The following is a 21,385-nucleotide window of genomic DNA, read 5'->3' as shown; positions in this document are numbered from 1 at the left end:
CCCGCTCTTCTCCTGACAGAGGGTTCTTCTCTTCGTGGCCTCGGACGTGGACGCCCTGTGCGCTTGCAAGATCCTTCAGGTGAGCCTTGTGTACCCTGGAAGGGAAGGGCGGGGCCCCGGGCTGAGTTGCGTGCAGGGCGGGAGGTGTGGAGCAGAGCGGAAGCCACCCCTCACCCTCCCACCTCTGTCCCCCCCCCCCCGGGAGGGCGCAGGCTGCGGTAGCGCCTGGAGCCAAGGAAAGCTGCGGAGGGGCCCTCAGAGAGGTCGCCTAGAGGGCAGAAGCGTTGGGTAGGTTAGAGAAGGACTCGGGAAAAGGCAGGAATACCAGCTAGTATTTTTGCAATAACCTGGGCCAAAAAATGCTTGCATCGGAGAGACCCTTAGACATGGAGTGGCTTCACCAGTGTACGGTTCGGGTAGAGGACTCTGACAACGGAGGACACAGTGGGGTCATCAACAACACTGGAAACTCAGATTCCTTTGTCTGTTAAGGACGATCATTGGTTCTCTTTTGAATATGATGCAGTGTTTCCATGACCTTGGGTCAGGAACTACTCCTCAGAAGACCTAGAAATAAGATCGGCTTTCCCTCCCAATGTTTTCCTTTGGTAATTTTCAAAAATTAGGCAAAGTTGACAGAATGATACAGTGATCACTCACATCCCCATCACTTACTTTCTCCCATGAGCATTTTACTAGTCTTACTTTGTCACCTGTCATTCGTTTCTCAAGCTATATTGTTCTTAAGTGCACTTCAAAGTAAATTGCGGACGTCCTTAATTTGATAGATTGAAAAATGATCTCTCTCAGGCCTTGTTCCAGTGCGATCACGTGCAGTATACCCTGGTTCCAGTTTCTGGGTGGCAAGAACTTGAAACTGCATTTCTTGAGCATAAAGAACAGGTATGGAAAAAGCATTTTAGAATAATTAGTCTTATTTTATTTGGTTGTAATTTCTTTTCTTTTTTTTTTTCTTTTCTTTTCAAGATTTTAGGGCAGCCCAGGTGGCTCAGCGGTTTAGCGCCGCTTCAGCCCAGGGCCTGATCCTGGAGACCCGGGATTGAGTCCCACGTCGGGCTCCCTGCATGGAGCCTGCTTCTCCCTCTGCCTGTGTCTCTGCCTCTCTCTCTCCCTTCTCTCTGTGTCTCTTGAATAAATAAATAAAATCTTTAAAAAAAAGAAAGACTTTATTTATTTATTCATGAGATAGAGAGGCTGCCCAAGACTTGCTATAAATTTAAGCCTGTATAATGCCATTAGTACAGAGAGCCAGCCCAGTCCAGTAGGGTGACTGAGATCTGGAGAGGCTCTCTTATGCATTTGAAGTCTTGGTCTGCTCCTTGTCAGCTTCGTGGCCCTATGCATGAGCCTGGGTCATGTTGAGTCTCCACATACTGCTCTGCAGAGCAGAGACAACCACAGGGCCAGTCATGGGGCCTATCTCATGGTATTACTGTGGAAATAAAATAGCATTTGGAATATGTTAAAGCACTTAACACAGGCCAGCTGTGGCCATTTTTGGAGTCTTTTAATTGTCAGGGCCTGCCCAGTGTCAGGGGCTTGACATGTCTCAGCAGAAGGGCTCAGGGGCCTAGAATGCTGAAGGTGAAGGACCTACTCAAGGCACTTACTTCACAATATCTCTCTTTTTTCCAGTTTCATTATTTTGTCCTCATAAACTGTGGAGCCAACGTAGACCTATTGGATATTCTTCAGCCTGATGAAGAGGCTGTATTTTTTGTGTGTGACACCCACAGGCCAGTCAACGTCGTGAATGTATACAATGAAGCCCAGGTAACTCAGCCTTTGGGGCCCATGTCTTCCCTGAGTCCTCCTGTCCGTGGACAATATCATACCTGCTGTTCTAAGCAAGGCATTGTATCCAATGCCTGTATCTCTGCTGTAGGAGTTGGAACAGCCTGAGGGCAAGAACCTGGTCTTGTTTATCTCTGGTGAGCACCATGGTACCTAAGTCTTAGAGGTGCTCAGAATGCATTTTGGAATTAATTTAACCTAAGAAGTGTAGGGACCAGGACCCTGCACTGGGCCTGCCCTCAGAGCTCAGGCCCAGCCCAGCATCATTGAATATCAAGATCTAGAGGCATTAGCTCTAGAAGTGGGGCCAGGATTTCCCTGCCCATCAAAAGGGTGGTATGAGGACCAGCAAGATGATAGTGTAAGAGGCCACCATTAGCCTGAAATGGTGGTGCTGTGCTTTTCCTTTGAACCCCCAGTAGCAAGCATGGAGCCTGGCATAGGGCAGCCACCTAGCCATTCTCTGAGTTGAGTCCCCCACCACCCACCCCCACTCTTGTGTTATCAAAGTGTTGGCCCCAAAGTTCTCAGCTTGGAACAGCTTTTTGAGCCAATAGTTTTATTCAAGTAGGTGTCACACACCTTCATGTCTTCCATTAGAGTCCAAGTTGCGGGATATTCATTTTGTTTGCTTGCTGTGTGGTATAAGAGGAAACATTTTTTCTCAGACTTAAATGACAGTGGATAGTTTTTAAACTTTTGGAATTTTTGTACAACGTGTGGTACAACTCCACTGCCTCAGTGAACAGAAATGAAAACAAGAAAATGCTTGAGAGGTCTGAAATTCTCTCAAATGAGGGACTCTTTGTACAGAAAACTGAGTCAGCTCAGTGGGAAGTAAGATTGTGCAAGAGAAAAACCTGAGATGGAGAATTTTCTGTTAACGAGAGAGGAGAGTGTTGGTTGCTTTTTGTTTTAATCTTAGATCAAACTACTCATTAAACAAGATGATGACCTTGAAGTTCCTGCCTATGATGATATCTTCAGGGATGATGAAGAAGAGGAGGCTGAAGAGCACTCAGGAAGTGAAAGTGACAATGGATCAGAGCCTTCTGAGAAGCGCACACGGTTGGAAGAGGTGGGTTTGGGCCTCCCCACAGTCTTGAGGGACTTGTCATTCCCAGAGGTCAGAGCTCAGACTGGAGCCTATGGGGCCCCGGAGTTAGCTGGGATTCAGCAGGTGTGGGTGTTGATCCTGGGCTCTGCTTTCCCCCTGGCTGTATGGCCTCAGACAGGTTACTGAATTTCTCTGAGCTTTGACATCCTCGTCCATGCAGTAGAATTTCATCAGTTGAAATGAAAATTAGGACAGCTCAGCTCTTCCCGTTAGAGAGCATACATTTTTAAAAAGTGTTACAGAAGAATGCCTGGGTGGCTCAGTTGGTTAAGGGTCTGACACTTGGTTTTTTTGCTCAGGCCATGATCTCAGGGTTGTGAGGTCAAGTCCCACGTCAAGTTCCTTGCTCAGTGCAGAATCTGCTCAAGATTCCCTCTCTCCCACTCTGCTCCTCCTCCTGCTCTTTCTCTCTCTCTCTAAAATAAATAAAAATAATATATTAAAAAAAAAAGCAATACAGAGAAACAATAAATAGCAAAAGCATCACCTCCCTTCCCCGCTTTTCTCAAAACTCACTCTCTACAGTCACCATGGAGGAACGACATGGGTCTGTGGCTCTCAGCCAGGCTCAGTCCCCAATCGTCACTCCAGGGGAAGCATCTTGTGTGCAAAGATAAGAGTGGTTTGAGCCTTGTGAGTCTTGTGTCTGAGGCGCTTACCCAGTCTGGGGCCTGGCCAATGGAAGTAGCCTACCCAACGCCAATGGCTTCTGCTAGATGGAAAACTAAAGGTGGGAGGTAGTCATTCTTTTAACTGGAGGGCCATGGTTTATTCTAGCATTCTAGTATTTATTCTAGTTGTGGAAGAAGTTAAAGCCCTTTGGCTCCCAGTCCTTGGTATGCATGCTGAAATTTGTCACCAAAATGTTTTGGAGTATTCTCTTCATCCTTGACCTGACATTTTCCAATAATGTGCTTTAGCAGAGCTCTTTTGAACCATTTTGGGGACATTCAGGACAGTCTGTCCATTTAGGGGGCATGTTCTGCAAAGGTAGGAATGTTTTCCCCTTGCCTTCCCTACCTTTGGCCAGTCCCTTCTCTGGAGCTTTGGATAGTCACCTCAGACACATTCTTAGATTCTCTTTCCTCTAGTCCAACTCTTATCTGTTCCATTCTCTGGCCAACTTCTAGTCTTCATCTTCTAATCTTTGATTCCTAAGAGCTCTTTTTTTCTGTTACCTGATGCTCCTTTTTTATAGCATTATTTCTTCTGTTCATGAGCTGCTTTCCATCAGGCCTCCAATATCAGTAATGTGGTGGGATTGTCCCTGGAAACATTCATGTTCTGCAGGTCAGAGTCTTGGAATTCTCCATCCTGACTAATATATTTTAGCACCTAATATGTGCCAGGTATCCGTTAGTTTCTGAGGTCCCCAGGGGAGCACAAAGTCCTGCCTTCACAAAGCTTCCTTTCCAGTGGGGGGAGATGTAAGAATGTGTAAATGAGCATAGTTCAAGGATGGTTTCAGGTGAAGAGCTGTGGTCATATAAGGAAAAATAAAGCAGGGTAAGGGGCTGGATGGGGAATGGGCTGTATTTATGAAAATGGCCATGGACACTTGACCTGAATAATGAAGGAAAGAGTCAAGAAGATCCCTAGGATCTCCCTGGGTGGCTCAGCCATTTGGCACCTGCCTTTGGCCCAGGGCGCGATCCTGGAGTCCCGGGATCGACTCCCGCGTTGGGCTCCTGACATGGAGCCTGCTTCTCCCTCTGCCTGTGTCTCTGCCTCTCTCTCTCTCTATGTCTATCGTGAATAAATAAATAAAATCTTAAAATAAAAAAAAAAGGTCCCTAGGATCTTCTCTGCATCCAGTGCAGAGTGTCCACAGATGCCAGGGCTCTGTGGGAAGAGGGGAGAGGGGGGGACAGGCAAGCTAGAACTGCCACCAGGTTTGGCAGTAAAGAGAATGGTTCTTGATGAGATGTCAGAACCTGTCAGAGCTTCCTTTGACATGCTTAGTGCATCTATTTGTTTGTGAATGCTTTCTATAATATTCATGATATATAATATGCATAACTTCCCACTGACTTTTTTTTTTCCTCAGAAGTTTTATAATTTTAGTTCTTTAGAAATTCTTTATTTAAATTCAGTTTAGTTAACATATTAATTATTATTAATTTCAGGGATAGAATTGAGTGATTTATCATTTGCATATAACATATAACAATGCTCAGTCAATTGCCCTCCTTAATGCCCATCACCCAATTATTCCATTCCCCCACCCACCTCCCCTCCAGCAACTCTAGTTTGTTTTGTAGAGTTCAGTCTCTCTTATAGTTGGTCTCCTTCTCTCTTTTCATCTTATTTTATTTTTTCATCTCTTTCCCTATTTCATTTGTTTTGTTTCTTAAATTCCACATATGAGTGGAATTGCATGGTATATGTCTTTCTCTGACGGACTGATTTTACTTAGCATAATAATCTCTAGTTCCATCAATGTTGTTGCAAATGGCAAGATTTCATTCTTCTTGATGACTAATATTCCAGTGTATACATACACCATATATTCTTGATGCACGTATCTGTTGGTAGGCATGATGCATGTATCTGTCATCGGAGCTCTTTCCATATTTTGGCTATTGTGGACATTGCTGCTATAAACATTGGGGTGCATGTGCCCCTTCAAATTACTATGTTTGTACCCTTTGGATAAATACCTAGCAGTGTGATTGCTGAGCTGTAGGGTAGCTCTATTTTTAACTTTTTTTGAGGAACCTCCATACTGTTTTCCAGAGTTTTTATTTTGAAATTTTCTTAACATACAATATTTGAAAAGATTGTGTGGTGAATACCTATATACCTTTCACCTAGATTCGGCAGTTTTTCACATTTGCCTTCCTTCTATATATGCTTTTTGTTTGTTTGCTTTTTATTATTTATTTACTTATTTTGCTAGATCATTTGAGAATAGGTTGCAGACACCATGATACTCCCTGACAAATTCTTCCATATGCATCTTCTAAGAACATTCTCCTCTATAAATACAGTACCATTATCATATGTAAGAAATTAATAATGTCACCTATTCAACCCATATTCCAATTTCCTTAATTGTCTTCAAAATAGATTTTGCAACTGTTTTGTGTTTGAAGTGTCAGCCAACCAGGATTGGCACATTTGCATTTAACTATTCTCTTGTCTTTTAACCTAGACCAGGATCCCATCTCTTTTTTCTGTTTTTTGAATGACATTGGAGGCCAGTCCAGCTTTCTAGTTTTTATCACTTGTTCATGGAGTACTTTCACTTGGTCCTGTAACCTTGCATTTGCTATTATCCAAGTTTAGGCCATCATGCTTGATTTTAGTAAGAGTTAACACTTTTGAGAATACTTCAAATGTAATAAAATCTGCATGATTTGTACATACACATGTATCCAATATACTTTCTCAGAAGTATTTTTATTGATAAAGGTGCACACTCAGAGATTGAGAAACAACAGGCTGTAAATGTAGAAACCTAACTTTTATTTCCCTTACTGTCCTCTGTTTATGATGGAGGTTTCTTAAATATAGCCTGTATGTAAATTTAGATCCACATCATACTGTGGGATAAGTTTTGCTTCGACAACTAAACATGATTATAAAACTCAAGAGGATTAAGGGAAGCCTATTTTATTTACCCAGTTCTTACTCAGCATGTTCTTTCTTCTATCCTCATGTTCCAGGGTTTTTTCTTTTGTCATTTTCTTCCATTCACGGAAAGGCCTTTCACCATTTTTGGGGGGGGCAATCTGCAGTAAATTTTCTTAGTTTTGCTTTTTCTGAGAATTTCTTGATTTTTCTCTTCATTCCTGAAAGGTATTTTCACAGGGTGTGGGATTCGGGGTTAACAGTTCTTTTCTGTCTGCACTTCACTTCTGGCTTCCACGGTTTCGGGTGAGAAATCTGCTGGCGTTCATATTGTCTTATCCTATATGTAAAACATCATTTTTCTTTTGCTGTTCTCGAAATTTAAAAAAAAATTGGGGGGCTAATGGTCAGAAGTTTGCTTATTTATTATTTATATTTATTCATAAGAGACACAGAGAGAGAGGCAGAGGGATAAGCAGGCTCCCTGCAGGGAGCCCAATGTGGGACTCAATCCCAGGACCCTGAGATCATGCCCTGAGCTGAAGGCAGATGCTCAACAGCTGAGCCACCCAGGTGTCCCTAATGGTCAGAAGTTTAATTACAATGTGTTTTGGTGTGGATTTCTTTGAGTTTAACCTATTGGGATTCAGTCAGCTTCTTGAATGTCTCTTGCCAAATTTTGAACCATATTTCTTCATTTTCAGCCACTGTTTTTCAAGTGTTTTTAGCCCACCCTCCTTCTCTCCTTCCAGGACACCAATGACATGTAGGTCTTTTGTTGTAGGCTCAAGCGTAAACGAGGTTCTGTTTGTTTTTCCAGTCTATTTTTCTTCTGTTCATTAGACTGGATAATTTCTATCAGTGTATCTGCTGGTTCTTTCCTCTGTTCCTCCATTCTGCTCTTGAGCCGATCCACTGGGTTTCTACTTCATTTATTGTACTTTGCATTTGTAAGTTTCTCTTTGGTTCTTCTCTATTTTTCTACTTATTTACTAAAACTTCCTAATTTTTTTTCATGTGTTTTCAACTATGTTTCTAATTGGCTATTGAAGCATTTTTGTGGTGGCTGCTTTAAAATCTTTGTCAGATAATTGTAACATCTTTGTCATCTTGGTGTTGGCATTTATGGATTTCCTTTTTATTTTATTTATTTTTTTTAAAGATTTTTTATTTATTCATGAAAGACACAGAGAGAGAGAGGCAGAGACACAGGCAGAGGGAGAAGCAGGCTCCATGCAGGGAGCCCAACGTGGGACTCGATCCCAGGTCTCCAGGATCACACCCTGGGCTGAAGGCGGCGCTAAACCGCTGAGCCACGCGGGCTGCCCTGGATTTCCTTTTTAGTGTTTAGCCCCACACCAACACAGTCCTGCTTGGGCTCCAGACCCCCACTCCTACTGTGCCTGCACATGCACGTGCTTGGGGTGGCTTTCTCCTGGAATGCTCTGTGTACATAGCTAGTTTTATAGCCCCAAAGGCCCCCACCCTTCCCCTCGGTACACAGGGGTTAAAGTTGTGTGCCCCTCCATGTGGCTGTGATGATGACCGTGACATCCACAGTAAAGAGGAGATTGAATGAGAAGAAAAAAATAATAATAATAAATAAATATGTATATATATATATGATATGATGAGTGCTGATATAATATGTGCTGATATATGATATGATGAGTGCTTTTCACATGAAACCTGGACATTTTTATATTATATTTTGAGACTCTTGGTCTTATTTAAGTCTTCCATTTTATCTGCTTTCTCTGACATCACTCTGCCAAAGGAGGGGGTGGGCAGTCTGGTCCCTTTATAGCCAGGTGGAGGTAGAAGTTCAAGGTTCACCACTTGACCTCCATTAAGCATGAGAAGAGTGGCTCCTTGTACCACAGTGCAAGGAAGATCCAGGCTCACCACTTGGCTTCCTCTGATACCACCCCAGTGAGCGTGTTGGAACCTATTGCAAGTGAAATGTGGAGGTGTTACAGGCAGGACGTGTTCACCAGGGTGAGGGCCTAGGCTCCTAGGCTCCCACTTGGTCTTTGCTGGGTGGATAGAGGTGGGGCCACAGTGTTTTAGTGGTGGTGGCTAGGGTAGATCAATTATTGTCTAAAAGTTTTCTGTCTTTTTTTTTTTTCAAGACTTTATTAAAGAGAGAGATGTGCACATGCACAGGAGCAGAGGGAGGGGCAGAAAAATAAGCACACTCCCCACTGAGCAGGGAGCCTGACACCGGGCTTGATCCCAGGACCTGATCATGACCTGAGCCAAAGGCAGACACTTAACTGACTGAGTCACCCAGGCACCCCAGTTTTATGTCTTTCAGGGCTGCTCCTCTGGGTCCTTTGGCTTTTGTTGGGGATGTTTTTCCTCTGTGCCTATTGGTGTTTCCAGATTACTGGCTTCATTCAGCTTCAAGTCTGGGATATATAAGCCAAAAAGAAAGCCTGGTGAACTCATCCACACATCACTCCTCAGGTCCCAGGGTCCCCAGCTGGTTGGCTTTCCTTTTCATCTTCCAGAATCTTATTTTGTTTGCCTTATATATATTGACAGTGTTTTCAGATATATTTAGTGGACATATAGGGAAAATGAGATGGAAAGTTACCATTTTTCTGGAAGCAGAAGTCTTAGGACCATGCATTTAGGACCATGGATTTTTAAAACAGTCATACTACCTCATGCCTTTGCTGTGAGAACTAAATGGATTGTGCCTATAAAATTAGCATAGTGGCTGGTACATGGAGGGCTGTAGGAAATAGTAGTGCTTGTTAATCAGGAGGGGAAGCCAGTATGAAGTGGCTATGCGCCTCACCTAGATCACACAGTGGTGGGGGCAGTGGAAGGCTGGTGTGGACAGATGGGGCGGATGCATCAGCTACAGCGTGAACAGGCCCTGGGGAAGCATCTGCTCCTGTCCACAATTATCCTCAGTGCCAGTGGGCCAGAGGGGTCCTGGCCATTGCCCACCTCATTTCCTTCCTCTAGGACCAGCCTGAGCTCAGGACATGGGAATGAACGATCCATGTTTTCCTTGGGGCTCTGTGCCAATGGTTTCTGCCTAATCAGAAACTTCTCAGGCTACAGGGATAAAATTCTGTTTTTTTTTGTTCAACCTTTTGTTCTCTTTGTCCCTGCATCAGGAGGTAGTGGCACAAACCATGAAGAGGAGACAGCGAAGAGAGTGGGAGGCTCGGAGGTGAGTGTGCACTTCAAGCAGTACCCTGTGTCACGGAGCTCACGATCCCTGGGGGATATCTGTGTTTTCCATGGGAACTGGAAAGTTTTTTTTCTCCCATTTGAGAATAATTTAGTTTAGAAACTCTGGATTGGTGGCTCCAGGAGTAAGCATGTGGCCCCTGCATTGGAGAAGAGCTCTGGGTCCCCTCTGTATCACCTGGTGGTCTCACGAATAGCAGGACTGGGCCCAGAGATCTCCCAAATACATGCTGTTAGGGGTGATAGCCCATTGTCTCTTATTTTTGTGGTTTTCCAGATGTACTCTTATTTGTAAGTTCTTTATAAATGAGATAGATGCTAATTGTGTGAAAGTTTTCATAGAAAAAAAGTGTATGAAAAGGAAACTGAACTATCCATCATTGCTGTCCATATTGCAAATGTAAAAAGTAAAGTGCCGTAGGGGCACCTGAGTGGGTCAGTCGGTTGAGCATCCAACTCTTGGTTTTGGCTCAGATCATCTCGTGGTTGTGGGTGGAGCCCCACATCTGGCTCTGTGCTCGGTGCTTCAGATTCTTTCTCCCTCTCCCACTCATTCTCTTTCAAATGAATAAGTAAAATCTTTCTCTCTTTCTTTTTTTTTTTTTTAAGTGAAATACTCTAAAATAATTAAAAAAAAAAAAAAACCCTGGAAAGGTTATTATAGCTTGAGGTGACCATGTAGCAGGGCTGTTGAGCTGAGAATTCCTTGCTGGATCCAGTCCCTGAAGACCTCTGCTGTTTGAACTGAGGGTGTTGTCCTCAGCCACCCCCTCAAGGAAGGACAATGAAAAACCATTTTGGGAAGTATAAGGAAAGAAAAGTGAATATAATCCGTATTCACTGATCAGAAGAGATTCTGGCTATGTGTCAGTCTTCCTGGGGTATCCAAACTTGTGCAAATTGCCTATTTTATAGGATCATAATATATACTTAATTTTGCTTTTTTTTTTTTTTTTTCACTTAATATAACCATTTTCGATGGTTCCAAATAGCTTTTATAAACTGCAGTATACTTACCTGGCCAATCCCCTTCCTTTTTTGAACTGGAGATCACTTCCAGTATTTTGCCATGACAGATAAGGCTGCAATGAACAACGTTGTGCACATACTGCTGTCTCCTGCTTTCTTTGAATTGCTGTCTTAGAATAATTTCTTAGAAGTGGGATTCTAGGACTATTCTATGCCGTTTTATGTCTTTCATTGCCACAAGGCTTTTTTTTTTTTTTTTAAAGATTTTATTTATTCATGAGAGACACAGAGAGAGAGAAAGAGGTAGAAATAGGCAAAGGGAGAAGCAGGCTCCATGCAGGAAGCCCGATGTGGGACTCCATCCCGGGTCTCCAGGATCAGGACCTGGGCTGAAGGCGGCGCTAGACCACTGAGCCACCCGGGCTGCCCTGCCACAAGCCTTTTATGTCAATATTACTTCCCTACTGGCCTTGTAAATGTACACTCTGTGAAAGGATCCATAAGTGGATACAAAGAGTGCTTTGACTTAATCTGCATTTCTCTGAGTACTGTCAAGTTTCAGTATTTTCCAATGTTTGTCTTCCTTGCACTGCTTCTTGTTGAGGACCTGCATTTTATGTTGTTACAGAAGAGACATCCTCTTCGACTATGAACAGTACGAGTATCATGGGACGTCGGTACGTGCGGATAGGTCTACTTCACCATAAGGTTCTGACTGTAGGTGTCAGTGTCCTAAAACATGAGGAGGAATGAGCATAGGTTTGAGAACCACAAAAGCCTGGTTTGAATCTGAGCCCCACAACTTCCGCTGTGTGACCTAGGGCAGGTGGGGCAGCCTCTCTGAGACTTAAACTTCTCCTCTGTAAAAGGAAAAAGAATTACCCTCATTTCCAAGGCAGTTGTTAGGATGGTCCTGCACACCCATTAGGTGCCTAAATAGGACAGCAGCTATTATTTTTGTTCATCATCAAAAATACCGAGCAAGTCTATTTCAGACTCTGTGCAAGAAGATAAAGCTCTAGAATTATAGAGGCCTATCACTGTGTGTGTTACAGAACAGAATTTCACATGGAAAACATACTTCGTTGACTCTGGTAGTGTTGAGCAGAACTCAGGGCTTTAAGAAGCCCTAGAAAATAAGTTTCCAGTAAAATATCATGTGTTTGTATTAGCATTTGGCCCTGGGGCCTTGAGCTCTGAGCACCATATTTATAGCATCTCTTTTACTGTCAAGGTCCCATCGTCCTTTGAAGGATCATCTTTTGTCCTCTCTGCTCTGCCCTAGGACTAAGTGGGTGAGGTGGGTGGTGAGGCAGATGCCCAGTTCCTTCTGTATTTGTCGATCATTCCCTTGGAAATCTTCTCTGGTGGGAAGCCCAGCTTTGCATGGCTAATGGGACTTTAGAGTCTTCTGGTCAGGCAGTAATCCCCTTTGTTGTTTTCTACCAAAACCCAGACTCTGCTCACAGGGAGCTAAATGCTTCTGTACGCAGACAGTCCTGTTAGAAAGATCTTCTTCACCAAGGTCCTGAGGCACCCTCCCTCTTTAACATCCAGGTAATGGAAACTAAGGCCCAGCCTTCCCAGGAGTATGTATGTAAGACCGCTGGCCAGCTGAGAAGAGCATGTGGACATAGGCCCCCAACCTTCTGGCTTCAGTGCCTCCCCAGTATCACCGAGGCACCCAGTGAGATGTGTAGAGGCCCTAGCACAGATGTTCTCCCTTGCGTAATCAAGTGTGCACATAGGAATGACTAGTCAGCAGAGGAGACAGTGCAAGTCACTTGAGTTACTCTGTCTTCCTCCTTCGGTTTGGCTTGGAATCCACCCACACTTCCTTGCCTACCTGGGAAGGCCTTTAATCTGCAGGGCATGGCTGGGATCCTGGACAGCTCAGATGTGGCCCAGCCATGCAGCCCAGCCCCAGCACACACCCCTCTCATGAACACAGCTGCCTTGGACCTCAGGCTTCCTTCTGTCTTGCAGTCAGCCATGGTGATGTTCGACTTGGCGTGGATGATGTCCAAGGACTTGAACGATATGCTATGGTATGTAGGCCCCAGTCAAGACCAGTACTGTGTAGGGCTTCCTTCTCCAAGTAGCTCTGTCCTCCCACAGTGAGAACAGGGTCTGGAGGAAGACATCACTGTGTAGTCCCCACCAGGAATATCAGGCACAGCCCCTTTCTGGGAATTTGCATAGCCCTTGCTTTCTTCCTATGAGGCTCTTGGCTACATACAAACCCCTGCGTAAAATGGAGGGAGCACTGTTGGGTGCAGAGGATCGAGGGTGGGGCCTGACTACAGCTCTACCCTTCCCACCCTACTGCTCACCTTTGCTGCCTGGTAAATTTGGGTAACAGAAGGAGCATGAGATTTGAACAAAGCAGCCCTTGCTAGGTCAGCATCTTTGCATCCCTGGCATGCGGTGAAATCTGGTACAGGAATGCCCATTAGCCCACCTCTGAGTTTGCTACATGGGCCACAAGCATGAGTGCTCGGCATAACTTAGGTTGATTTAGAAACTAAACCCAGAGTCTGAGCAAAGAAAGCATAGGTCTGGCCTGCTCCACCCCCTCAGCCCTCTGTTCTGGTCCAGGTTCTCTCTAGGAGATGAGGAGGGGAGGCCCTTCTCGGCCCTGAGCCCATGGTGGGGATTTTAATGGTCTTTGCCGAATCGGGGTTTCAGGAGAGCCAGGAGCTGGGCCAGGAGCTGGGCCAGGACCAAGGCACTGGCCACACCTAAGCCCAGAGGTGCTCTGTCATCCCCCTGAGCTGGTGCCCGGCTGTGTGCCTGCCTGTCATCCTCAGATATTTGGCTCAGCTCTCTTAGCCTCAGATCCTCCTCCATGGTATAGACTGACAATCCCATGCCCTGGCACAGGGGCCAGTTTGTGCATCAAGAGATCTTACAGTAAGGCCAGGTGGGAGCCCTGTACTGTGCCCTGTTGCCACAGCCACATCAGCAATGAAGAGCCTTTGGTGAGCACCTGCTGTGTGCTCAGGGGCACCCTTGACTGCCCTCTCACAACAAGCTCCTCCGGTTTAGAATGATGTCAGAATATGCCCCCCATGAAATGCTTCCAGAAAACTCTAGAAAAAGCTAAGAGATAGGACCTTGGAAGGCCTTTGAGAGGTCTAAATGCTGTTGCTCTGTGTCTCACCATTTCAAGACGGAGACATGGACGTGATGAAGGTCAGCTGTGCTGAAGGGCATATTCAGAGGGGCAGATGACCTGCCAAGATCCACTAGCACCTTCTAGCGGGTTGAGTGGGGAGGATGGTGGGGTCAGCTGGGACACAGATAGCATCAGGCCTGCCATCCTTGCCCTGGGAGATATCCCTCCTGGGTCCTGAAACCTCCCACTGTGACACTGTGCCAGGAGCCCTGAGTTGGCCCCGTAACCTTTCTACACCCTGCAGAAGAGAGACTGCCTGTCTGACAGTGGGCTGGGCCAGGCCACACTGGCAGGACGTGCCTGTAAACTTTGTGACTCTCTTCTTTTCCAGGTGGGCCATCGTGGGACTAACAGGCCAGTGGGTACAAGACAAGATCACCCAGTAAGGATGTGCTCCCTCAGCCTGTCTGAGGTTGGCCTGTGCTGTGGCCATGTGCATGGCCTGGCTGCAGCCCAAGTTTGCAGTGGGAAGATGGGTGGCAGATCCCTGTTGAGAAGGGAGCTGGCCTTGGGCCTGGATCCTCGTCACTGAGTAAGGGCTTAGGACCAGGCCTGTGGTGGAATGGTGTGTGGCCTGGTGTGGATGCTTTGTCCACTCTCAGGGAGCCCACCAGATGGAGCCAGAGATGAGAGGAGGGAGCTCAGTCTCCCGCCTCTCCATTGGTCTTTCCATGGTGGACACTGGGGTTGGGAGGAGGAGGCGAGGGCCCCAGGAGTCCTGCCAGGGATGGTGAGTGTGCCCTCAAAGGCAAGGGGAAGGCTGGCAAGGACTGCCAAAAGGACTGGCATGGAGCCAAGTCCTCTTTAGCCCCTTGGTGGGCAGGCTTTGGTGCTCACTGTCATTCCTGATAGAGAGCTGAAGAGCTACCCCAGAATGCGGACACCTAGGAAGCATGGGGTACTCGCACCCCCTCTCATCTCCATTCTGGTGGCCATCTGGTGGGGCCTCTAAGGGAATCGAGAGGGACCCATACCCTAACCCGTCCAAGGGTACCCTGGCCTGTTACTTGACACAGCTTTTATGCCTACTGGACTTACTGTATAGTTTGCAGAGCCATCTATGTCCCCACTTCCTGCCTTTCCCACCCCACTGTGCCCGCCAGATCCTGCAGTATAGCCCGGGGACCAGGAGGGTTCTGAGTCTCACAGGCTTGGACACTTTGCTGGGCCTCACTCCCCCTTCTCTGTTAAGGATGGTATGGGGTGGGAACTTTCCAGAACGCTCGGTGAGACGCGGAGGAGCGGCGGCTGCCCGAGCTGCGCCCAGCAACGCGCCCCTTCCCGCTCCCCCACACCGGCTTCGGCCCTCTCACCGGCTGTAGAAAATGGTGAAAGAAACCACTTACTATGATGTTTTGGGGGTCAAACCCAATGCCACCCAGGAGGAATTGAAAAAGGCTTACAGAAAACTGGCCTTGAAGTACCACCCTGATAAGAATCCAAATGAAGGAGAGAAGTTTAAACAGATTTCTCAAGCTTATGAAGTGCTCTCTGATGCAAAGAAAAGGGAATTATATGACAAAGGAGGAGAACAGGCAATTAAAGAAGGTGGAGCTGGTGGTGGTTTTGGCTCCCCCATGGACATCTTTGATATGTTTTTTGGAGGAGGAGGCAGGATGCAGAGAGAACGGAGAGGTAAAAATGTTGTACATCAGCTCTCAGTAACCTTAGAAGATCTCTATAATGGCGCAACAAGAAAACTAGCTCTGCAAAAGAATGTGATTTGCGATAAATGTGAAGGCCGAGGTGGTAAGAAAGGAGCAGTCGAATGTTGTCCCAATTGCCGAGGTACTGGAATGCAAATAAGAATTCATCAGATAGGACCTGGAATGGTTCAGCAAATTCAATCTGTGTGCATGGAGTGCCAGGGCCATGGGGAACGGATCAGTCCTAAAGATAGATGTAAAAGCTGCAACGGAAGGAAGATCGTTCGAGAGAAGAAGATTCTAGAGGTGCATATTGACAAAGGCATGAAAGATGGCCAGAAGATAACATTCCATGGTGAGGGAGACCAAGAACCAGGACTGGAACCAGGAGATATTATCATTGTTTTAGATCAGAAGGACCATGCTGTTTTTACTCGACGAGGAGAAGATCTTTTCATGTGTATGGATATACAGCTGGTTGAAGCCCTGTGTGGCTTTCAAAAGCCAATATCTACTCTTGACAACCGAACCATCGTCATCACCTCTCATCCAGGTCAGATTGTCAAGCATGGGGATATCAAGTGTGTGCTAAATGAAGGCATGCCAATTTATCGTAGACCATATGAGAAGGGTCGCCTAATCATCGAATTTAAGGTAAACTTCCCCGAGAATGGCTTTCTCTCTCCTGATAAACTTTCTTTGCTGGAAAAACTCCTACCTGAGAGGAAGGAAGTAGAAGAGACTGATGAAATGGACCAGGTAGAACTTGTGGACTTTGATCCCAATCAGGAGAGACGGCGCCATTACAATGGGGAAGCATATGAGGATGATGAACATCATCCTAGGGGTGGTGTTCAGTGTCAGACTTCTTAATGGGGCCGGTGAATAACACTGCTGCTGGCATTTTATATGCAGTAGTGGATGAGTGAAGGACTATAATCATAGCTCACTACTTGCTATTGTTTTTGTTTTAATATTCAACTATAGTAGTGTTTTAAAAGTTAAATGAAGAATAAACTCAAATATAAAAGCTCAAAAAAAAAAAAAAAAAAAAAAAAAGGATGGTATGGGGTGTGTACAGTGCCAGGCACCGTCCCCGACCTGTGGCAGTCCCTCAGGTGAGGCTTCGCTGTCACTGTCCTGTTCAGTGGGCACTTGCAGGCAGACCTGGACTGGGGTCCGCCCTCTCCTGCTGTGCTCGGGAGCACTTCCTGTGAAGGACCCACACCCTCTGCTGGGATTACTGGCACTATGTGGTCTGTCCACTTGACTGTGGTGGATGGGTGGGAGGCCGTGGCCTCCCTTAGTGCCCGCTGTCAGGAGGCTCAAATAAGTAAAGGGCAGGACAGCCACTGCCCAGAGAAGAGTGCAAGGGGGATACGGCACAGCCAGTGCCCCCTCCTTCCAGCTCTGTCTCCTCACACCCCCGGCCTCCAGGCCCTCGTGACATAGCCACACTTGGCTTCTCCACGGTGGTGCCGGAGCTCCCTCAGTCCTGGCAGGAACTGCCTGTGTGGTGTGAGGGGGGGCCCCCCCGGAAGCCGCATGGCCTGGCCGTGTGTGAGAGGAAGGCGCCCACCCAGGCAGCTGGCGGGGCTTTCTTTCCAGGATGAAGTACGTGACCGACGTCGGCATCTTGCAGCGCCACGTGTCCCGGCACAACCACCGGAATGAGGATGAGGAGCACGCCCTCTCTGTGGACTGTACTCGGATCTCCTTTGAATACGAGTATCCTTACAGCACAGGCCCTCCGGCACCCTCCCTCAGTTTTGCTCAGCAGTGCACTGTGTGTTTGGTCGCCTCTGTAGACCTTTCCCACATACCCCTGTGCATGGTGTGGTCAGAGCTGCGGAGCCGCAGGCCTGGATTGTGCTGCTGTGGCTGCCGTGAGAATGGGGCCCTGGCCTGCTCTCCAGCTCTGCCAGAGCACCAGGGCCTGGGGAGCAAGCTCTGTCCTGGCTCCTCTGTCTGGCTTGGCTCCTAAATGCCAGCGCTGCTTAGACGCATCATCATCATGGGCCTGGCACGTGTGGGCAAGTGCATGGTAGGGCCCACCTGTGCAGCCCAGGTGGTTTGGCGATGAGTGCAGACTCTTGCCAAGCCAGTCAGGAAGAAGTAAGTCAGCGTATGATTAGAGTGCAAATGTCTCATGAGAGGAAGGTAGGGCATTGATGGAGTAACCAGAAGGTTGTTGGGTGGCAGTGCTCAGGAAAGGCCTTTGGGAGACCATATCTCAGGCTGAGACTTAGACTCACTCCATGGGAGAGAGGACAGCCTGAGCCAGGCCTGTGGCCGTGCAGAGACCCTGAGGTGAGCTTGAGGAAGTGGCTGGAGAGATGGGTGCAGCCCAAGGGTCAGAGGGCCTAGGGCAGTGGGAGATTGAGGAAGTTGGGGAGTTCAGTACTTCGTGCTTAAAAGGTCCCTAGGCTGCTGGTTGTGGGGAGACAGACTGTGGTGCCCACAGGTGTAAGGCATGGCTGGGGCCTGGCTGTTTCTGTGATGGATAGTGATGGCAGGAGTGAGGCTGCCCTGTGCCTATTGGGATGGATGGAGACCAATAAACATGGGTTTAGACAGGTCTAGGAAGAGGTGCCAATATGAGGCAGCTAGGCTCCCAGGACGGGGATCCCACCAGGACCTGACATATGACATCTGGGGATCAGGGCCCAGCCATCAGGACGGGCAGCACAGAGGACAGAGCCCACCGTGTGCCTAGAGGCGGGGCCTCAGGGCAGGTGTGTTGGCAGACGTGGTGTCAGGACACCAGCGTGAGCATGGGATCCAGGCAGAGCCAGCCTGGCATCCTGCTGAGACCCATAGAATAGGGAACGAGAGGCAGGAGGGAGTACAGGACGGTCCTCACGCACAGCCACACTTGCAGCCCCACCAGCAGTAAAGAGCATGTTTAAGAAGAAGGGTGAAGACGGAGGTTTTGTTCCAGGGGTCCCAGCAGAGGTCTGCTGTGGGGTAGGGCCGAGCTAGGTGTAGCACACGGGGAGCAGATGGGATGACAGCCTGGACTGCCTGTGTGGCCACGAGGACTCAGTGTCACCACAGTATCTCAGAACCCTTGGGTCTCAGTTTCCCCATCAGTCCAACAGTGATAATGATGTGTGCATACCCCCTTACAAGCTCTCTGTGTGGGTCAAATTAAGCTAAGAAGGTCAAAGAGCTCCAGGTCACCTATATGATGACTGGCCGTGCAGGCAGGCTGTCCTGGGACGGGTGGGGCCATGCACTGCCAGCCGTGGGTCGCCGCTCAGCCACAACCTCCTTGACTGGACCCAGCCTCCGCCTGGCACTCTACCAGCACTGGTCCCTCCATGACAGCCTGTGTAACACTTGCTACACTGCGGCCAGGTTCAAGCTCTGGTCTGTGCACGGACAGAAGCGGCTCCAGGAGTTCCTTGCTGACGTGGGGTAAGTGACCACTTTGGCCCGCCCCTCAGCCCCTGAGGAAAAGGTCCCTCCCCTTTACTGTGACCAACATCCAGCGGTTGCCTGTTTCTACCTGAAGCGCCTCACCTGGAGACTCCAGAGTATCATCTAAAGATCCCCTGTTTGCATGCTCTCCATCCTACTGGTGTTGAGCAATCTCCGTCTAAAGCCAGGTTCCTCTGCCTGCCTTTGGCCCAGGGCGTGATCCTGGGGTCCCGGGATTGAGTCCCGCATCGGGCTCCCGGCGTGGAGCCTGCTTCTCCCTCTGCCTGTGTCTCTGCCTCTCTCTGTGTCTATCATAAATCAATCAATCTATCTATCTTTAAAAATAAATAAATAAATAAAATAAAGCCAGGTCCCTCTTGTGACCAGCGCTTGTCATCTTTCCAGCCTGCCCTTGAAACAGGTGAAGCAGAAGTTCCAGTCCATGGACATTTCCTTGAAGGAGAATTTGCGGGAGATGATCGAAGAGTCTGCAAATAAATTTGGGTAAACTCCCGTTTTTCTGGATTAAGCTTGGTTCAGGCTTCAGCTTTAACCATGTTCCTAAAGCAATGCAAAAACAAGATAGCACAAATGAGTGTGATCCTGTCTAGCCTTTCACTAGCCTTTTAACTTTGGGTTAAAAGTGGGTCCGGTGGGGTGGGAGGCACTTGGCAGGATGAGCACTGGGCATTATGCTAAATGTTGGCAAATTGAACTCCAAAAAAAAAAAGTTAAAAAATAGTAATAATAAAAAATAAGTAAAATTACTTGATTTAAAAAAAAAAAAAAAAGTGGGTCTAGAGAAGTCCAGGTCCTTACATCTGGGGCCAAGATGCAGACCTCTAGGTTGACCTGATCTATCACTCACTGAACACAGGCAATGGCCCTGGGAAGGGCCCCCTGAAGCCAGGTTCAGGCAAGCTTTGCCTAGGAGATGCTGTGGCTGCTCCTAGTATCCCGGGATGTGGGAGGGGGCCACATACACATCTCTGCTCTGCTCCCCACCAGTGGAACAGCTTTGGACAAGGCTCTTAGTGCCCCAGATTACAGGTCTAGGATGTCAGGTCTTCTGCATTCTGGGACCAGAATGGTCTTGCCATGAGCCTTAGCAGGGGCCAGGGAAGGTCACTAGTACATCTGCTGGCCTGGCCTGGCAGTGAGAGCACACCACAACTTGAGAGCACTCCCACATGCATGCAGGGATAACAGCAGTGTTGCTTCCTCCCACTGCAGGATGAAGGACATGCGCGTGCAGACTTTCAGCATTCACTTTGGGTTCAAGCATAAGTTCCTGGCCAGCGATGTGGCCTTTGCCACCATGTCGCTGATGGAGAGCCCCGAGAAGGATGACTCAGGGACAGATAACTTCATCCAGGCTCTTGACAGTCTCTCCAGGTAGTGGGTGTGGCTGTGGGCTGCTTTCCCCACAGGCCACCTCTGGATCTCAACCTAACACTCTTCAGGAGGCACATCACAGGGACCCCAGGTGTGGGGATGACTATGTTCTGCAGAAACTGAATCACAGTTTGTCAGAACCAGGGGTGCATGTGACACCTTTCCTATCCATCTTTAATATCTTTAATATGTCACTTCCTCTTGAATCCTTTTAATCTCCTTTTTTTTGTTGTTAAAAACTTTATTTATTCATCAGAGAGACAGAGACATAGGCAGAGAGAGAAGCAGGCTCCATATAGGAAGCCCGATGCGGGACTCAATCTCAGACCCCGAGATCACACCCCAATCCAAAGGCAGACAGACGCCCAGCCACTGAACCACCCAGGCATCCCTAATCTCCTTTCTTTTTGATTTAAAAATTTTTTTCACCTCCTTTCCCTCTTTAGGCATTATTTGTGGTGTTTATTCATCCTTGTGTTTTTTTCTAATCTTTATTAACAATTATTTTCCTTTTATTTCTAATTTTTCTTATCTCATTTCCTGAGATGCCTTGTTTTGTGTTTTAATGTCTCTTAGTTTGCTTTGAAATAGAACATTACAGTGTTGACCTTTTGGGGGCACATCTTTCTAGAATACTTCATTGTCCATAGGGATGCTCAGTGGCTCCTTATCCCTTTTTTACTGATAGTAACTTTGAGAAGATTTGACCTTGGTTCTTGTCTGTTGTTCTTTTTGTGTGTGAATTTTGCTTCCCTGTCTTTCGGGGGAGGCATGATTCAGACAGCTTTTTGAACTTCAGAGAACTGCCCTTTCTTTTGCCTTTGTGCAGTGTTAAAAAAATGTAAGGGTAGGCTTTCTGGGGTTTCCTGGCCCTGTTTCCTAGCATACTTTTTCTAAGCAGCTTTACTGAGCTATAATTCATATACTATGTAGTTCACCCATTTAAAGCGTACAATTCAATGGATTTCAGTATGTTTACGAGGTTGTACAAATATCACCACTACCTAATTTTAGAACATTTTCATTGCCTCATAAAGAAAACTTGCTCCCCTTAGCCGT

At 47.1% G+C, this 21,385-nt stretch overlaps 2 protein-coding genes across 4 annotated transcripts in view; both read left to right on the top strand.

Annotated features, from left to right (window-relative positions):
• Window positions 1-21,385, top strand: part of CDC45 (cell division cycle 45) — a 32,657-nt gene that overhangs the window by 461 nt on the left and 10,811 nt on the right. For 2 of the 3 annotated variants that reach the window (XM_038575898.1, XM_038575897.1), the window contains exons 2-13: window positions 20-79; window positions 811-903; window positions 1,657-1,794; window positions 2,741-2,893; window positions 9,640-9,695; window positions 11,313-11,361; window positions 12,671-12,732; window positions 14,194-14,244; window positions 17,117-17,236; window positions 18,797-18,928; window positions 19,337-19,435; window positions 20,165-20,326. In XM_038575898.1, coding sequence (XP_038431826.1) covers window positions 20-79; window positions 811-903; window positions 1,657-1,794; window positions 2,741-2,893; window positions 9,640-9,695; window positions 11,313-11,361; window positions 12,671-12,732; window positions 14,194-14,244; window positions 17,117-17,236; window positions 18,797-18,928; window positions 19,337-19,435; window positions 20,165-20,326 — 1,175 coding nt within the window. The remainder of the gene's footprint in view (window positions 1-19; window positions 80-810; window positions 904-1,656; window positions 1,795-2,740; window positions 2,894-9,639; window positions 9,696-11,312; window positions 11,362-12,670; window positions 12,733-14,193; window positions 14,245-17,116; window positions 17,237-18,796; window positions 18,929-19,336; window positions 19,436-20,164; window positions 20,327-21,385) is intronic. The other variant, XM_038575899.1, reaches the window with a different exon arrangement.
• DNAJA1 (DnaJ heat shock protein family (Hsp40) member A1) lies at window positions 15,065-16,538 on the top strand (the record flags this gene model as incomplete). The annotated part of the gene is given in 1 exon segment (NM_001252143.1): window positions 15,065-16,538. A coding segment is annotated over 1 exon segment (1,194 nt). The 3' UTR covers window positions 16,382-16,538.

This window comes from Canis lupus, chromosome 26 (assembly GCF_011100685.1).
Source record: "Canis lupus familiaris isolate Mischka breed German Shepherd chromosome 26, alternate assembly UU_Cfam_GSD_1.0, whole genome shotgun sequence".
NCBI lineage: Eukaryota > Metazoa > Chordata > Mammalia > Carnivora > Canidae > Canis > Canis lupus.
Note: the sequence above shows the minus strand (reverse complement) of the source record. Positions and strands in the feature narration are given on the sequence as shown.